Here is a 17884-nt window from a genome sequence, read left to right as displayed (position 1 = left end):
CTCGAACCTGTGTCCCCTGCACTGGCAGGCGGATTCTTAACCACTGCGCCACCAGGGAAGTCCACCCACATTGTGTTTTATAACACAAAAATTAAAACTCTTCTACTAAAAAAAAAATCAGTATTTTTATTTTGGTCAGTTTTATTTTATAAGTTTTACAGACAGCAGCCAAAAAGAAGAAAAATACAACTGCCTTTTCCTGGGCAACCACAGGTTACTGAAAATTAGCCGATTTTGGTCTCAGCTGACATACCGGACAGAAACTCCTCCTTGGAGCAGAGCCAGCACAGCCTCTGGCACTTTGTGTGCAGTTATCAATTTGGCCGCTCTGCTTTTCTTCGTTGCTGTTGATCTGACTCCCAGGGGCTTTTTGCCTTCACCCAGCGGGGCAGCAGCTCGCCTTTCCACCCTGACTCAGGGACGTGTCCTTGTCCTTTCCAGCCACTTCAGTGATAAATTCATACTCAGGGGCTCTGGAGGACAGAGGGCAGTGGGTGTGACCTGGGAAGGAAGATGAAACTCACAAAAAGTGCACGCGCCTGCCACCTGGAGGTGCTCTAGGGGTCCGGTAGTTCTGGGTCTGCATCCACAGAGGGGACACAAAACCTCGTGGGCTGCTCTGGGTTGGGGAGGCAGCACACACTTCCCTGGCTGCCCTTCTCAGGCCCATGGGCCCACTTCCAGTGAGGCTGAGTGATGCAAATCTCCTTCGGCAGGTCTGGGCCACAGGATAAGGTGAAGTGGGCCACCAGCCAATCCTCAGGACCTTGTAGCCCCAGTAACCCCAGAGGTGTTGGTAGAAGCGGTGGAATCATTCACTTAACACGTGTTCACTGGACATCGACTGTATGCCAGGCGCTGTGCCGGCTGCGGGCGAGTGTGTGCTCACGCACAATATGGACCTATTTATCTATTAATTAATTAATTAGTTAATTAATTATTTTATTTATTTTGGCTGCATTGGGTGTTCGTTGCTGCACGCGGGCTTTCTCTAGCTGCGGCGCGCGGGGGCTACTCTTCGTTGTGGTGCGCAGGCTGCTCATCGCGGTGGCTTCTCTTGTTGCGGAGCACGGGCTCTAGGCACGCGGGCTTCAGTAGTTGTGGCATGCGGGCTCGGTAGTTGTGGCGCACGGGCTTAGTTGCTCCACAGCATGTGGGATCTTCCCCGACCAGAGATCAAACCCGTGTCCCCTGCATTGGCAGGCGGATTCTTAACCACTGGGCCACCAGGAAAGCCCTGGAATACCTATTTATAATTAATAACAATAATAGTACAAATGATGATGATAGCTGAATGTTGAGCGCTTGCTATGCTGTAAACCCTGTTTTTAGCATGGTGGCATATTATCTTTTTTTTTTTTAGTACTGTTGTGATTTTATTTACTTATTTATTTTTTATAGTTGATTTACAATCTTGTGATGGTGGCATATTATCTTATTTAACCCTTATGACAACCCGTGGAAGTCAGAAGATTCTATTATTATCTCCCATTTTGCAGCTGAGAGAGAGGATAAGTAACTTGCCCAGGGCCACTCAGGTGGTAGTGGCAGAATTGGAATTCCGTCAGACTGAAAGGTCTGCACCTGTTACCATTTGCCTCCCATAGCTTAGTTCTAAGAGAAGAAACAAATAATAACCTCATGCATACATAAATAAAAATAATTGCCACTTATGGTGAGTGGCAGAAAGGAAATGCAAAGGGAGCTGAGGTAGAACAGTGGATGGCTTCAGACAGAGCAGTCAGAGCGTCTCGGGAAGAGCTGGGGATGAGGAAGGCTCCTGGAGCTAGCACAGCATGTGTCAAGACCTCGAGGCGGGAAGGAGCCTGGTTTGTTGTAGGATCAGGCATGAGGCCACAGTGGCTGGAGCTCCAAAAGGAGAGGGGAGCTTGGGGATGTCCGCCAGACCTCACAGGGGTCTGAGGGCCAGGGCAGGAGTCTGGGTTTTCCTTGAGGCACTGATATATATATATTTTTTTCGCACCACGAGGCATGCGGGATCTTCCTTCCCTGACCAGGGATGGAACCCGTGCCCCCTGCAGTGGAAGCATGGAGTCTTAGCTGCTGGACCGCCAGGGAAGTCCAGAGGCACTGGTATATTTTGAGTGAGGTGAAGATGTGATTTGGTTTATATTTTAAGGTGATTCTGCATGGGCTGGAGGGGATGCGAGGAAGGGGAGGCTTGTTGGAGTCCAAGGTTGTCACTGGAAGAGGACCCCCTAGGGGGACCTGGAGCAAGGTGGTGGCTTGGAGAGGACTGTGGGTGTTTAGAGAGATGTGTTGTAGGCAGAATCCTGGGTGTAGATGTCACGTCAGGGGTGAGGGAGGTGTTCATGGATCAAATGTTACAACTTCCAGATCTTCGAGATAGTCCAGTTGGAGCGGGGAGAAGTGGGGCAGGGGGTGTGGGTGAAATAAGACTGGTCCTGGTGGGCGATGGCTGCGGCGCTGGGCGCTGGAGACAAAGGGCCTTGTTGCACTAACCTCTCTACTTTTGTGGTCTTTGAAATTTTATGTAATACAAAGTTTTTAAAAAAAACTATGAAGAAGAAGATTGCTATACAAGCGCCTGGCTTAAGCAACAGTAGTGACATTATTTCCTGAGATGGAAAAGATCGAGAGAAGCAGGGTTGGGGGTGTGGAGATCGGGCACCTTGTTTCAGCTGTGCTGTGTGGAGCTGAGTCAGGCCTCGATCAGAGAGCGGAGGCAGAGGTCTCTGGGATCTTGGGACAAAGCTCTGCCCCCTTCCTCAGCCATTATTCTCCTTTGAGAATGGTTTAGAATGGGGTATCCTGGTTCACTGTTGGCTCAAATAGAGACCAAACACGAACAAGAGACAGCAGACCACCAGATGGGAGCTGTCCAGCAGACACTGGGGTTTCCAGTTTCACCAGGCTTTGCAGGCCCAGTGACCCTTCACTAAGAGGTGGAAATGGGTTCAGAGCCTGTATCAGCTATCCATTGCATGTAACAAACCACTCCAAAACTTAGTGGCTTGAAACGACAAGGATTTCTTATTTCTCACCATTCTGTAGGTCAGAATTTGGGCTGGGATCAGCTCGGTGGTTCGTCTGCTAGTCTGCTACTCTTACCTGGGGGTCACTCCTGTGGCTACTGTCATGTGTGGCTCCATTTGGGCTGGCATGTCCGGGCTCTTGGCTGGGGCATGTGACCTCTCATCTGTCAGGAGACTAGGCTGGACATCTTCACAGCCTGGTGGTCTCGGGGCTCCAAGAGAGCACAGGTGGAAGCTGCAAGTCCTCTTGAGGCCTAGCCTCCAAAGCTGTGCAGCCTCACTTCTGCCACATTCTACTGGACAAAGCAAGTCATAAGGCCAGCCCAGATTTAGAGAGCAAGGAAATAGATTCCACCTCTTGAGGGGATGAGCTACAAAGAGTTTGTGGCCATATTTAATCTACTGTAGGCTAGAGGGCCCAAATAAATGACCTAAGCATGTCATTCTGCCCGTAGTAGGCCCACATCTGACATACCACCACCTTCTCCCTCAAACAAACATTATGAAATGGTTGGTGTTCAGGAATTCCCTGGCGGTCTACCGCCGAGGCCTGGGTTCAACCCCTGGTCAATCCCACAAGCTACACGGTGCAGCCAAAAAAAACCCCCAAAAACAAACAAAACACAAAAAAACGGTTGGTGCTAATTTTTCAGACCAGTCTATAGATGTTGATTTGTTAGGAATGGCATTTGGCTCATTGGCCAATTGCACTTTTGAAGATGGCCACTAATATATCTGCCATCCCACATGCTGATCTTACAATGCGATGTTGACAAGCCTCCACTGAGAGGTGGGGTCTTATGTTCCCTCACCTTGAAAGCGGGTGGACCTTTGTAATAGCTTTAACCAATAGAAAGGGGCAGAAGTGATGCATGTGACTTCTGAGGCTAGATTGCAAAGGGCAATACAGCCTCCGTTCTCTTGGTACACTTGTCCTTGGAACCTAGACACCAAGTTAAAAGGAAGCCCAAGCCACATGGAGAGGCCCTCTTTTGGTGTTCCAGCCAATAGCCCTAGTTAGGCCCTCAGCCATCAGCCAGCATCAACTACCGGACATATGAATGAACAAGCCTCATGGATGATTCCCGGCTTTTGATTCTTCCAGCAGAGGCCCTAGGCATCATGGAACAGAGATAAGCCACTCCCACTGTGCCCTGTCTGAATTCTTGACCCACAGAAACCAGGAGAGATAATAATGATTATTGACGTTGTAAGCCGCTAAGTTTGGGGGTAATTTGTGATGCAGCAGTAAATAGGTAATAATATGGGCTGCTGGTAATTGAGACAAGAAAAACCAGTGGCTTAAACAAGCTAATGGTTTATTTCTCTTTTTCACTGAGAGGGTTTGAAAGCAGGCAACCCAGGGATGATGTGGACACACCTATGGTGTCATCAGAAGCCTAGGGTCTTTTTTGTTTTTTTGGCCACGCCGCGTGGCATGCAGGATCCTAGTTCCCTGACCAGGGATCGAACCTGTGCTCCCCGGTAGTGGAAGCTCAGAGTCCTAACCACTGGACCATCTGGGAATTCCCAGCCCCAGGTCTTTTTTTTTTTTTTTTTTTTTTTTTTTTTGTGGTACGCGGGCCTCTCACTGTTGCGGCCTCTCCCGTTGCGGAGCACAGGCTCCGGACGCGCAGGCCCAGCGGCCATGGGTCACGGGCCCAGCCGCTCCGCGGCATGTGGGATCCTCCCGGACCGGGGCACGAACCCGCGTCCCCTGCATCGGCAGGCGGACTCTCAACCACTGCGCCACCAGGGAAGCCCCCCAGGTCTTTTATCTTGCTTCTCTGCTATCCTCAGCACATGGCTACAATTCTCAAGGTCATCTCCAGGTCCCAAGTAGCTACTGGAGTTCCAACTATCACATCTTCACTCCAGGCGGAATGCAGGATGAAGCAGAGAGGACAGAACCAGCCTTCACCAATATTGTTTCTATTTCAAGGAGCAGTTTTAGAAATCCCTTCCAAGACCTTCTCCTTATATCTCATACCCTAAAATTAGGTCACACAGCCACACCATATGTGCAAGGGAGGCTGGAAATATTGCCTTTTAGCTGGGCTCATCGCCATCTAAAGTAAAACTGGGGTTCTGGTATTGAGGAGGGGAGAATGCATAGTGGTCGGTGGGCCATTAGTGGCTGAGGTGTTAGGGCAGGATGATGGAAGAGGGAAATCTTCCCCATGGGGACGAGCTGGAGCCACACACTTTCCCCCTGCCTGCTGCAGCCTCCTTGAATGTTTGGGCACCACGGAGTTTTCCACCTAAGTTGCTTCTGAACAAAGGTTTGACTTCACCCACTGTGAGGCAGTGGGCTGATGCACAGGGAAAGCTCTGGTCTCTAACTCCACCCTCCCCATGTGGCCAGCAGGCAGCTGGAATTCTGCTAAAAATCCTGATATGCAGTCCTGAGCTTGTCACTTCCCTGCTCAACCACCTTCCAGGGCTCCAGTTTGCCCCAGTTTAAGGGCAATCCCCCAGTTAAGGGATTGGTGTTGAAGGCCTCGGCCACCTCCTCCACAGCTCTGCTTCTACCCTTGCTTCATGCCCTGCACCCAAGCCTTTGTGCAGGCAGCTCCCACTGCCCAGAGCATCCTTCGCCTTGTCTCTGCCTGGGGGAATCCCATCCATTCTCTGCACTCTTCTAGGGCCACCACTGGCCCTTATGGTGCCTTTGCGTGGATTAGAAAAGGGTGCCCTTCATCCAAGTGGATGCAGCTTCGTGCCAGGGCTTGAGGAGTGGCCCACAGGTGGGATTCCACCCACACTTGCCTCTTGCACAGTGAACACCCTGCACAGCTGTACAGGAAGATGTCACTTCCAAGGGCCGCTCGAGCTCCACCACTGGGGGAGGCCCTTCCTTTGCCCTGTTCCGTCTTCAGACCCCATGCCCTGATTTGGGGCTGGCTGTTTCCAGCTTTGCGTCCTCTGACCTGCTCAGTGCCCATGCCCCCAGATCCATGACACCAGCAGCCATCGGGGGAACTGAATTTGCGCCACAGGCCATACCTCTTCCTTCCCACTTTGGGACTCCCTTAGTCCTCGGGACTCCCTTAGTCCTCAGCTCACCCAGCAGCAGAATGGAAACCGCTGCTGGGCTGGAAGAGGGGCCATTTGGACAGTCTCTTAGAAGCGACCCAGACACTGGTCGGGTGGAGTCAGCTGCTCAGAGCAACCTAAATCTGAGTCTCAGAGACCCCAGGCCAGGCAGGGAGCTCACCCTCTCCTGGGGGTGCTGCAGCCCCACCCTGCATCCCCTCCCAGACCCAACATGGCCCATTGTGTTTGTTGTAGTGGCCTTGAACCCACCACCCAGGAATGCACGTGAGAAGACCTTCCATTTCATACCTTTTATTTTATCTGCATTTTCTCTGCCTCCTCCCTCCCCCACTGGCCCATGAGAGCGGGTGGAAGCCCCAGTTGGAAGGGAAGGGACTACTCTCTCCTCCCTGGGGGAGGGCTGGTGTCCCCTGGGCCAAGCCCCAGGGACGGGGGAAGCAGGGGCCTCCATGGCAGAGCAAGGGCATCGTCCAAGAGGCTGTGGCCGGGGCCAAGGCCCCTCGGATGCCCGATAGCCCTGAGCCCCGTGGGTCATCAGGAAGGTAAAGAGCAGAGAAGTCAGGGGGCGATGAGAGGACACAGCCTGGAAGGCGTGTGCACGGCTGACAGAGGCGGACATGGAATTCTGGGGCCAGGAGCAGAGACCAGGGAATATGGAATTGAGATGGGGCCCTGGGAAAGAACCCCGGGTTACAGGGGTGACTGGATGTGCAGGGGAGGGTGGACCAGGGAAGACAGGGGGGTGGGGTGGGACAGGGTTGTGCTTCAAGAACCAGGCTCCTGGTAGAGGGGCCGCGCCACAGGGTCTGATCAGGGACTGGCCCTGAGCAGAGGCCAGAGGGCAGGCAGGGACGGGCCTGTCAGGGAAGGAGGATGGGGACTTTGGGAGGGTAGTGGGGCCGAGGCCGTGGTGCTGCCGTAGCCGGCTCTTCAGGTTCATGGATGCCAGCCCAGCTGGACGGCCCCAAACCACCGATTTGTGCTTCTGGGTTGCTCGAGGGCCCCCGACGTGGCTTCAGCCATGCAGGGAAGAGTCCATAGGCAGCCCTCTGCTGCAGGCAACAGCTGTCCCTGGGACTCCTCTCCCAGCCCAGGCTTTCCGGAAACTTTCTTCCCTGCGCAGCCTGAGAGGCCCCCAGGCTAGATCGTCCGCCATCGCAGGGGGTGGGGCGTGGTGGTGGTTGGAGGGGAGCCAGGCTGGGATGGTTCGTAGACCCAACCGCGGTGGTGTCCCTCCGCCCCCAAAATGACCGTGGGTCCCTGCATGTTAGCCTAAGGGCTCCAACCCCACCCCATCCCTTGTGTGCTGGTCTGTCTTCCCTCCTGTTCTAGATAACAATTACTCAGGCATGGAAGCCCCGTGGTGGGATGGTGGGGGGAGGGCCAGTGTGGGGGCCGCGTGGGTCTCAGAGCGCACCCTGCCCGTCCCCCTGGCAGCCGCTGTCACCGTGGACGATGAGCACGGGGAAGTAAAGGGCGTCCTCGTAGCACGGTGGGCTTTCCAGGGGCTCCGTGTCCTCTCCACGGCGCCCCAGCGGCCCCCCGCTTAGGCTTCGGAAGACCCCCGGCGTGGCGCGGCCCCCGGCTCCCAGCGAGAGGCGGCTGCGGCTAAAAGGCAGGCGGGGCCCGCTGGGCCGGGCGGGGGGCAGCGAGTTGCTGCTGACGGAGCGGCGGCAGCGCTGGCAGCCACGGAGGTAGGCGCCCGAGCTGGCGTCCATGACCACGGCCTCTGAGTAGCTGGGCACCAGCTGCCGGTTGGAGCAGATGTGCCACTCGAGCTCGGTGAAGTCCACCGTGGCCACACGGGAGAGCGGGGGCCCACTGGGCCCGGCCCCGGGTGCGGGCGAGCTGGCGCCGAAGAGCTTCTCCACCTGGTAGTGCACGTGGGCCGTGCCGTAGGCCGCCACAACGCGCAGCGGCCAGGACAGCGTGGCCGCCGACACCAGCCAGAAGACCCAGGCGCGCGCGTACCACGGCGGGCTGCGAGGGTCGGCGAAGACCATGAGGGACTCGCGGAAGTCCACGTCCTTCAGGTGCATGCCCTCCCGGGCCTCCAGGTAGTCATCCAGGCCCTCGTTGGCGCTGAAGAAGCGGGCCCGCTGCGTGAGGTACGAGGCCTCGGCCTCAGCGCTGCCGAAGCTGAAGCACTTGGTGAAGCGCAGCCGTGTGGCCGCGTGGTCGGCCAGGCCCACGAGCTCCTTGGAGACGTCGCGGACGCCGTGGGCCGAGTAGTCAAACTCGCCCCGAGCCGAGCGGCTGTCGGCCCTCTCGTGGTAGACCTGCGTGGTGGTGTAGGCGTCGCCGTTGCGGTAGCGGGTGATCTGGCGGGTGCGCCGCACGTAGTGGTAGCTGGTGGCCTTCCACCAGACGCAGGGCGGCGCCTGCTGCAGCCGGCGGATCAGGGCGAGCACCGTGTTGGCGTCGGTGCGCGGCGCCTGGCAGGAGCGCACGTGACAGTGCCAGCACTCGGCCAGGTAGAGGAGGTAGAGGAGGGAGACAAAGGCCAGTGGGATGTACAGGTAGCCATCCGAACAGGGGCTGGCTGGGTAGGTGGGTGGCGGGCCCCCAGCCCCCTGGGCCAGGGCCGCCTCGGGCCCCAGGATCAGCCGTGGCACCGTGGCCAGGCGACACCAGGCTACCACGGCGCCGCAGGCGTGGATGAGCAGCGTGAGAAGCAGGCACTTCCAGTGCGACTCGCGGCACAGGGAGCTCCCCAGGGACTGTTTCAGGGGCCGCTGCTGCAGAGTGGGCAGAGAGAGGAGAGGCGTGGGTCAGCACGCGGCCATCAGCTGTGCCTGCTGCTCTGCGGAAGCCACTGAAGGAGGTGGTGCCGTGTCCCCACTTTACAGAGGAGGAAACTGAGGCTCTGAGGGACGGGGCAACTTGCTCCAGGCCTCACCCTTCTAGCCAACTGACAGTCGAGCTGCAGGACTCAAACCCAGGCCTGTCTGCCCCAAGCCTATCCTCCACCGTGCCCTGTCATCTCTCGGTCAGGGGCATGTAGGACAAAATAGACCCATCTCTGCCAAAAGAGGAGAGGACCCCCCTCTCCCCCACGACTGGCCACTGAGAAAACTGAGCTCAGGTCCTGACTTTGCTCCCGATTTGCTGTGTGATTGTGGCCATATCCCTGCCCTCTCTGGGCACTGATTCCTGGACCTGGTGGTGTGGGAAGCCAGGGTGGCAGGGGTCCTAGGGGTGAAGAGCATGGGCTTAGGAGCCCAGGATTGGGTGCTGGCTCCACCACTCACTGTATGACTTGGGCAGTTCCCTCATCCTCTCTGGACCTCAACTTCCTCCTCTGTAAACTGGGGTTGTTGTGAGGATTCATCGAGATCATAATGTGTGAAGATCTTGGCACAGGGTCTGGCCATGGGAATAAATATTATTACCGTTACCCTGCAACTCCCTCTGGTCCCTTGGTCTCGCTAGGGACAGCAGGAGACTTGGGCGAGGCTTTCAAGTAAACGAGAAAGAGGAAGAGAGGGAGAGGTGTGAGTCTGGGCGGTGGGGTGGGGAGCAGATGGAGTGCCGTCCTCCACTCCCCGTCTGTGCTGGGGGTGGAGCGGGACACAGCTGCTGGGCAGCAGGGACCACTCCCTGGCCCGGGCTGCCAGCCTGGCTCCTGCCTCATCCCCAGGTGCCTAAGGAGAGAGAAGGGGTGAAAAGGGGGAGAAGGAAGACGTGGTCTGGAGGAAGCAGCGGGGGTGGGGGGTTAAGGGGCCACCTTTTGCCCCACAGTCCCACCCCCACCAGGCTGTGAGAAACCCAGGAGGAGAGGAACTGTCCCCACCCCAGCCCAGAGCAACTGCCCACCACAGAGGCATACCACTACCCTGACCTGCGGGGTCAGAGGGATGCACCTACCCTCATCCGCGACCGCCACCACACCCCACCCCACCCTAAGTTCACGGAAGAACCTCCCACCGGGAATCTGACCACTGCCTGTCTATCCAGCACGCAGCAGACCCTCACCAGAGCCCAGGGCGCAACCCCCTCCCCCACTGTAACTTGGCGCACAGGTGCACACGCATCCCCTCCCCCAACCCACCCACCACAGGACACAGATGCACATAAATGTTACACATTCACTGAAGCGCAGGGACACGGCAGCCCCTTACCTACCACGGTGCACATGCCCCCACCCCTACTGCGACCTGACACCCACACCCTACAGACTACTGGGAGAGACCCACACACCGCAGGACGATACACTCACATGCACTCACACGTGAGCATTTCACCCAAGCCACCAGACCTTCACCTGCCTATAGGGCACGTATATTCCATTCGAGGTGTGCGGAGCACGCACTGACATTCACACACCCACAAGCAACCTCTGTCCACCGAAACACACACAGAGATCTACTCACCACCCACCACCCCCAACACCCCACACTGGGCCCCACAGCCCTGCAGACCCTCTTCGTGGCTAGGACTGAGGAGGGGCCATTCTGAGGGTCCCAACCAGCATGATGGGCCCTGGGGCCTCACCTCAGGGAGAGGGAGAAGGGGTACCAAAGGCCACCTCCCTCCCTCTTTCCCCTCCTCCCTCCGCTCCCCGCCCCCCGAGTCCCCGCTACCGCTGCTGCATTGCAGGCGCCGCCCTGGCACCTCGTGAGTGCCTGGGGGCCTGACCCCGGGGCTCTGGGGGTGAGGGGCAGCGCTGCAGAATGGGACCGCGCAGGGGCCAGGTGCTGACGTCACAGGAAGGCGAGGCGGGATGAGGGGGCGTCGGGGGCGGGAGTTGCCCCCATATCCCTTCCCAGCCAACCCCACCCCTACCCCCACGTGGGCCCCTAGGTCCCAGGACCTCTTGCAGGACGCAGGCTACCCCAGTGACGTCATTGGCCACAGGGTCTCCGGACTTCCCTCCTCAGCCCCCGCCTCGGGGGTCGCCCCTTCCCTTGTCCCCCTCTTCCCGCTCCAGCCCCGGCTCCGGCCCCCACCACACAGAGCCGGTACCTCCTCCCGCAGCGGCTCGCCGTCCGGGATGAGCGCGGGCACCTCCCCGCCGTCGCCACCACCGCCGCCCTCGGGCATGGTGTCCTGGCTGCTTGGGCGGCCCACGCCTGGGCCCGGGGCATGATAGGGGGGAGCGCGGAGGGCTGCGGCGCGGCCCCGCAGGGCGTCCGCTCGGCTCAGCGGCCGCGGAGGGAGTGCGCGGAGCTAGAGCCTTAGCGCAGCGGAGGCGTTGGCAGCCGCGGTGGCGTTGGCAGCCGTGGTGCCCGGCGCCCCGCCCTCCGCTGACCCCGCCCCCGCGGCACCCTCTGCGCCGCCGGCAGCGCCTGGCACCGCGGGTGCTGCCCCCACCCCTGAGAAGCCCAGGCTGGGCGGAAGGACTCCTGGGTTCCCTTCCTGCCGCGATCGAGCTTGCGACCTTGGACGAGTCCTTGCTCTCTGGGGCCTGAGCCTCCCCTGCTGTAAAATGAATCTCGAAGAGGGTGGGTACCCGCGGGGTCCTATCTCTGAGTAGGCCCAGGCCTGAGCTCACCCAGACCCCACCCCTGAAGCCTCGCTTGTGGTGGTGGAGGGGGCAGTTACAGCCTTGAAAGCTGTGGGAGCCTCGTTAGCTGGACAGAGGAGCTGGGCTCCACTTAGAGCAGGCAAGCACGAGGCCAGGACACCCGGGGCCCTAGGCTTTGTGATCTTGAGTCGGCACCCTTCACCCCCAACCTCAGTTTTCCCACCGGAGAAATGGGGATGGAAAGGTGCTGGATTCAATGCACATTCATCATGCTGTCCAGGCGAGTGGGATTCGTCCTGCATGAGAGGACCCCCTCCCAGGTACTGGTGACCCCAGTGCTGCTCTCTGACCCTCAGGGGCCTCAGACCTTCACATCTGCCCCGGGCCAGGGCCTAGCCCCCAAGGTAGGCAATCAGTGGGTGGGACATAGGGAGCTGCAATGCTAGGTGGGGTTTGTTTTGTGATTTTTTTTTTCCCAAAGAGCAACTCAAAGACCATTCTGTTCAACACCCCTACCCATTTAAAGATGAAGTAACCGAACGGTAGAGAGAAAAAAGGACTGAACCAGAGTTTCATCCATTAAAAAAAAAAAAAAATTATTAGGCGCAGATGTTTATTAGGTGTCTTCTATATGCAAGTACTGTGAAGCATTCACGAGCATCGCGAAGACAAGTGTAGAAGTGGAGAATGACACAGTCTCTGTCCTCATGGAATTTACATCCAGGGCAAACTACTGCACCCAGAAGGAGCCTAGAGCCTGGCCTCCGGCCTCCGTCCCAAGCCAGGACTCTTCCCTCTGTCTGAGAGGCACAAGTTGAACTGACTCTTAAAGGATAATTAGGTTTTGGACAAGTGGATATGAGGGGGAAGGGCATCCCAGGTGGAGGGGACTTCTGGGCAAAGGCACTGCAATTGGACCACGTGGACTGAGTTCGGAGAGCAGGAAGGTCACCTGGTGTAACTGGACACTGGGGTAGCTAACTAGAGGCAGGTCGAAGAGGACCTGATCTTGCTCTGTAGAAAGTGGTGGCTGGAGGTCTGTGTGAAGGGAGGCCCCGAAGACTGTCTCCGGGGAAGGTGGCAATGAGAGAAAGGTGGAGAGAAAGGAGCCCCTGAGGTCATGAGTGAGGCTTGGGGGTCTCACTTCGAGATGACTGAAGGGCTGGCAATGACTCAGGAGTTGCAACCACAGCTTCAGGAGGCGAATCGGCACACCTCCACCCACAAATCATCTGGACCACGGGAGAGTCGACGGGACAAGCCTGGTGCAGGATCCTATCCCAACTATTAGCACCCAATTTATTACCACCCAATTTCTGGGACTTCAGACCCGGACCTCGGTTTTTCAATACATGTAATGTGTGTGTGTGTGTGTGTGTGTGTGTAGAGAGCCCAGGTGTGTGTGTGTGTGTGTCGAGAGCCCAGGTGTGTGTTTGTGTGTGTGTGTGTGTGTGTGTGTGTGTGTGTGTGTGTGTGTCGAGAGCCCAGGCCCTCGGAGTCTGCAGGATGGCGGCAGTGGCGGTAGGGAATTTCAGCACCAGACAGCGGACAGCACCCGCGCGGAAAGGAGTGGTGGGAGGCGGGAGGAGGAGTCAGCATCCCGGAGGTCGCTGGGCCGCGCAGTCACTGCTCGGCCCGGGCTCCTACCAGCATCTCGCCCCGGCTGCCCGGGCTCCGCGCCAGTACTGGGGAAAGTATGGAGGACGGGGAAGGAAAGCTAGCATTGAGAAGGAGGAGAAAGAGCCCCGAGGGACAGGGCTTGGTCATAGCCCCACCGTCCCACTCCCTCTTGGAGTACGTCCCGCGAGCGAAACTTCATTCCCGGACTCCAGCCGCCGCCAGCTTCCGCCGGGTCTCTTCCCGCTGTAGTCGTGGCAGGTTGAGCGTCAAGTGCTCCAGTGCGCAGGCGCGGAAATACTTCTCAACCTCCTCCCACTTTAACCCTTCTATTGGCTGCTCCGCCGCGAACTAACAACGGCACTATCCAATCCGAGAGCGCCTCAAGTTGCTCCGCCTATTCCCCCCCGGAAGTTGGTTATTGCCGAATCCGCTTCGGCGAGGGCACGCCAGTAACCAATTGAGAGAGGGGATGGGCGAGCCGGCGCCGCCGAGGAGCCAATGGCAGGCGGCAGAGGATGACGCTGCGGACATGCTGCTGTCGTCGGACAGGACGGGGACGTGTCTGGCTGCTCGGTAACCTCGGTCGGTGCCCAGGAAACGAAGCAGCTGCCTCACTAGTATTCGTACCACGAGGCGACGCAGCGGGCCCTCGGAAAGAGCGAGCGTCGGGGCCATGGCTTATCACTCGGGCTACGGAGCCCACGGTGCGTGGGGCGCGGGGTGGGCGGGGGCGCGGGCCGACCGGCCCGAGGAGTGTCGGCTGCGCGGCCCGCTCACCCTGAGGGAGAGGGGCGGCCGTGACCGCTGCCCAGGGCGGCGGATGTCATTCGGATTCCTGCCCCGTGAGACTCTGCAACGCGTCCTGGACTTCGCCCTCTCGGCCCAAACCTGAGATCAGATCGGGCGGTGATAGCACTGCTGGGATCCCCGTGCCCGACTCGGGCATGAATGGGGTTTGCCTCCCAAACTTCCTTTCCCTGTCATGACCCTGGTAGGGTTTCTCACCACTGCCCAGGGCCTCCGCGTACCCAGCCGTCGCCTTCCCCACCCTTGTTCATGCGGGGATGCCCTGCCAGTTGTCTTCACCTAGCAAACTCTGTCTCCAAGGCTCAGTTCAGAGATCAGTCCCCTTGAGGAGGCCCCCAGGAACCCTCAGACGGGCAACCACTTCCAGGGGCTGCCTCAGCTCTTTCTTTGCCCACATTTAGCACCTCTCCAAAAGGATCCCTCATCAAAGTTCTTTCTGGGTCAGCTACTCCTCATCCAGCTAGTTTCCCGCACTGATTGCTTGGTGCTCCCAGGACCCATACAGGGCTGGGGAAGGGGCAGTGGTTTGGGCTCATGCTTGGTATTCCTGTCACCTACTCTGGTACCTACAAACCCACAGGCTCCAAGCACAGGGCCCGGGCAGCTCCGGATCCCCCTCCCCTCTTCGATGACACAAGCGGTGGTTACTCCAGCCAGCCGGGGGGATACCCAGCCCCAGGAGCCGACGTGGCCTTCAATGTCAACCACTTGATTGGGGACCCAGTGGCCAACATGGCTATGGCCTATGGCGGCTCCATCGCATCCCATGGGAAGGACATGGTGCACAAGGAGGTGTGGCCCACCCCCAGGGCAAGGGTGGCAGGATTTCTGGCCAGGGCTGGGGCATCAAGGGATCCCACCTAATCCTCACAGCAGCCCTCAGGGAAGGAGCATATAGAGGAGCACCCTGAGATTTGGGGTGCAGCTTGCCCACAGCCTCCTCTCTCCCCTCCCAGCTGCACCGTTTTGTGTCTGTGAACAAACTCAAGTATTTTTTCGCTGTGGACACAGCCTATGTGGCCAAGAAGCTAGGGCTACTGGTTTTCCCCTACACACACCAGGTGAGCTGCCTACCAGGTGAGCTGGTTGGACACCCTTGCCTCCCTCATCCTGCCCCAGAGTCTGGCCCCCAGATCTCAACTCCCTTCTTTCCTCTCTTGTCTTTTCCTCCTAACCTGGCTGCTGCTGCCACCACCAGAACTGGGAAGTGCAGTACAGTCGTGATGTGCCTTTGCCTCCGCGGCAAGACCTCAACGCCCCCGACCTCTATATCCCCAGTGAGTCTTTGACCTGGGCTAGGGGTTACGGGGGGACTTGTGCCTTGAGGCGCCAACAAGAAGAGAGAGACTCATGTGTTGGTTCAGCATCTGCTCTTGGTGCTTTTGTGTGTGGCTTTTGTGGTGTCCCTAGATGCCAGGTAGACCAGGTAGACAGAGTGGGGTGACCAGTAAGCAGCTTCCTGGGTGTGCTCTCAGGGTAACTCCCTTTTGAGACCTTCCTGCCACTTGACTTAGACCATGTCCCTCCCCAGCCTGGAGCCTTGGGTTTAGACCTGGCCCTGCAACTTCCAGCTATGGGACCTCAGGTGGCTACTTTCATGCTCCTGAAAAACTGGAATAACAACAGCTCCTACCACAGAGGACTGTTTTGGAAATTCAGCGAAGGGATGTGTGTGCTCAGCCAGCACGTGGCACACAGGAAGCACGCAGTAAATATTAGCCGTTATCACTGTTATTACGTGTCCTCCAAGGCCTGCTTCAGTATCCCCTTCTTTGAGGAGGTTGTCACTCCCTTCTGGGTTCCCACAACTGCCTGTCTACATGGCATGGGTCAGGCCGCCCACACTGTGCAGTGGCTGGCAGACTCTGCATCTGACTTCTCTCTGTCCTGGGGCCTGCACAAGGCGAGGCCCCTGGTGGACACGCTGGAGGAGGGGTGAGTATGCCCGGGCCAGCCCTCAGAAGGGCTACCAGGAGGGCAGCCAAACAGCCCAGTTGCCCTGGGAGAGACACAGTTTCTTCTTCCCTCCTTCATTTTGTTTCCCTCTCATAGTCACTGTGTAAGGCAGGAACTGCCATCCGTGTTTTACACGTTGAAGCCAAGGCTCAGAGAGAGTTGAGTATCTTTGAGGATACACAGCTTATAGGTGGTAGAGTTGGTTTGCTGTCTCCAGACACTGTGCCCTCTTGTGGGCACATCAGTTCTGGTGCTTGAAGGGGGCAGAGGACAGGACTGAGGAGTTGAAATTGTTGTGAAAACCCAGCTGCCGTCTGAGCTTTTGTGAAAGTAGCAGAGGTGACTCTGGCCTGTGGTGTAGTTTCTGAGACACAGCAGGACACTTTGGTGAGTTTCCTAGTGCAGGGACGGGGAAGGAGGTGGCTTGGTGGTCCTGAGAGAAGGGTCAGGTAGCACTTACACAGTGGGAGAGGGCTGAGCAGGAAAAGGCATTCCAGGCAGGGCACTGGGGAGCTGAGTGTGGAGGTCGAGCATGTTGGGATATGCAGGGAAGGAAGTACGGGGGTGTCAGTGGCTCTGAATACCTAGTGGGGGGTGGCTCTGGTTGAGGAAACCAGGCTGATGGCATCTCTCTGGCTCTTGGCAGCAATGGCCTTCATCACCTACGTGCTGCTGGCTGGGATGGCGCTGGGCATTCAGAAAAGGTCAGTGCCAACCCCTTCCCCATTCCTACCACTTCCCCACTCCTGACTCCTCTCCTCACCTCCCTAGGGGATTTGTGCCAGCTCCCAAGTCCACCCGTGCCCCCAGTCTTGCACCTGCCACGGGATGGCTGGTTTGGGGCTCCCCTCACCTCACCCCCACACGGCCACAGGTTCTCCCCAGAGGTGCTGGGCCTGTGTGCAAGCACAGCACTGGTGTGGGTTGTGATGGAGGTGCTAGCTCTGCTCCTGGGCATCTACCTGGCCACCGTGCGCAGCGACCTGAGCACCTTCCACCTGCTGGCCTACAGCGGCTACAAATATGTGGGGTGAGCACCTGTGGGCCGAGAGGGAGGCTCGCCTGGGTCGGGGGTGCCTACCGCTCTGGGTTCCCGGCCTGCATAACTACAGCCACGAACTGTGACGCTGGACCCCCTCTAGCTCCTCTCTACTAGAGGGAGCGCCTGTTTTCAGCAGCCTCCTCAGGGACTGCGCAGTGTTGCTCAGAAGGTCAGGAATGTGTTGAGAGTCACCCTGGGAGCACAGGGGAGAGGGGTGAGCTGGGGTAGTGAAGGGGGTCTCAGATCCAGGTTCTAGGGCTGAGTCCTGGCCCTCTCAATTCATTTTGAGTCTAGGTCTCTGGGGGGACAGGTTGGGGGGAAAGGGCCCTGGTGATGGTAGGCGGGGTCTAGGCTGGGTCTGGGGCAGTCTCAGGCCTGGACCCTTGCGAGGTCTCCAGCCTTCTCTTCCTCCCTCCCCCACCCCTGCCCGCTGCAGGATGATCCTCAGCATTCTCACGGGCCTGCTCTTCGGCAGCGATGGCTACTACGTGGCGCTGGCCTGGACTTCATCCGCGCTCATGTACTTCATCGTGAGTCTGGGGCTGGCTCCTCTTCTCCTGGGGTCGGAGCTGGGGACAAGCTTCCCCTTCCCGGCCCAGCTTCAGCCCTCTCCTTTATTCCAGGTGCGCTCTTTGCGAACAGCAGCCCTGGGCCCCGACAGCATGGGGGGCCCGGCCCCCCGGCAACGTCTCCAGCTCTACCTGACTCTGGGAGCTGCAGCCTTTCAGCCCCTCATGATATACTGGCTGACCTTCCACCTGGTCCGGTGACCCCCGCTCCCCACTGGCACTGATTTTTCCATACATTGAAGATTTGCTTTCCTTGATTTCGTTTGAGCCTTGTTTCTGGGGCTTATGGGGGGATTTGCCAACACTTGTGGGCCTTTGCATTGCCCAGGGGACCAGGCTCGGGCTTTCT

At 58.1% G+C, this 17884-nt stretch overlaps 2 protein-coding genes across 8 annotated transcripts; one reads left to right on the top strand and one right to left on the bottom strand.

Annotated features, from left to right (window-relative positions):
• Nucleotides 1-6349: 6349 nt before the first annotated feature.
• On the bottom strand, nucleotides 6350-11232 carry TMEM151A (transmembrane protein 151A). Its single transcript, XM_032638754.1, has 2 exons — nucleotides 11040-11232; nucleotides 6350-8812 (listed from the first exon to the last, which is right to left on the bottom strand). Exons 1-2 carry the CDS (start codon nucleotides 11115-11117, stop codon nucleotides 7481-7483), a joined length of 1410 nt encoding a protein of 469 aa, XP_032494645.1. The 5' UTR covers nucleotides 11118-11232; the 3' UTR covers nucleotides 6350-7480.
• A 2379-nt stretch (nucleotides 11233-13611) lies between these two features.
• Nucleotides 13612-17792, top strand: YIF1A (Yip1 interacting factor homolog A, membrane trafficking protein). Of its 7 annotated transcripts, none has more exons than XM_032641641.1 (8): nucleotides 13612-13865; nucleotides 14549-14760; nucleotides 14925-15029; nucleotides 15167-15245; nucleotides 16571-16628; nucleotides 16799-16954; nucleotides 17403-17496; nucleotides 17566-17792. In XM_032641641.1, exons 1-8 carry the CDS (start codon nucleotides 13835-13837, stop codon nucleotides 17734-17736), a joined length of 906 nt encoding a protein of 301 aa, XP_032497532.1. In that variant the 5' UTR covers nucleotides 13612-13834; the 3' UTR covers nucleotides 17737-17792. The 7 variants fall into 7 exon arrangements, with proteins under 7 accessions (XP_032497532.1, XP_032497537.1, XP_032497533.1 ...); XM_032641643.1 differs by having other exon boundaries at nucleotides 13639-13865; nucleotides 17590-17792; XM_032641646.1 differs by lacking the exon at nucleotides 16799-16954 and having other exon boundaries at nucleotides 13614-13865; nucleotides 17590-17792.
• Nucleotides 17793-17884: the final 92 nt, after the last annotated feature.

Source organism: Phocoena sinus, chromosome 8 (genome assembly GCF_008692025.1).
Source record: "Phocoena sinus isolate mPhoSin1 chromosome 8, mPhoSin1.pri, whole genome shotgun sequence".
Classification (NCBI taxonomy): Eukaryota; Metazoa; Chordata; class Mammalia; order Artiodactyla; family Phocoenidae; genus Phocoena; species Phocoena sinus.
This window is presented reverse-complemented; position numbering and strand designations above follow the sequence as displayed.

Excerpts from the sequence above, each read along its gene's own strand:
- TMEM151A (XM_032638754.1), bottom strand. The coding sequence starts at position 11,117 with ATGCCCGAGGGCGGCGGTGGTGGCGACGGCGGGGAGGTGCCCGCGCTC. Across the intron at positions 8,813-11,039 it reads GCGAGCCGCTGCGGGAGGAG|CAGCGGCCCCTGAAACAGTC; the intron begins GTACCGGCTCTG and ends CCCACTCTGCAG.
- YIF1A (XM_032641640.1), top strand. The coding sequence starts at position 14,503 with ATGCTTGGTATTCCTGTCACCTACTCTGGTACCTACAAACCCACAGGC. Across the intron at positions 15,246-16,570 it reads CCCCGACCTCTATATCCCCA|CAATGGCCTTCATCACCTAC; the intron begins GTGAGTCTTTGA and ends GGCTCTTGGCAG. Across the intron at positions 16,955-17,402 it reads AGCGGCTACAAATATGTGGG|GATGATCCTCAGCATTCTCA; the intron begins GTGAGCACCTGT and ends TGCCCGCTGCAG.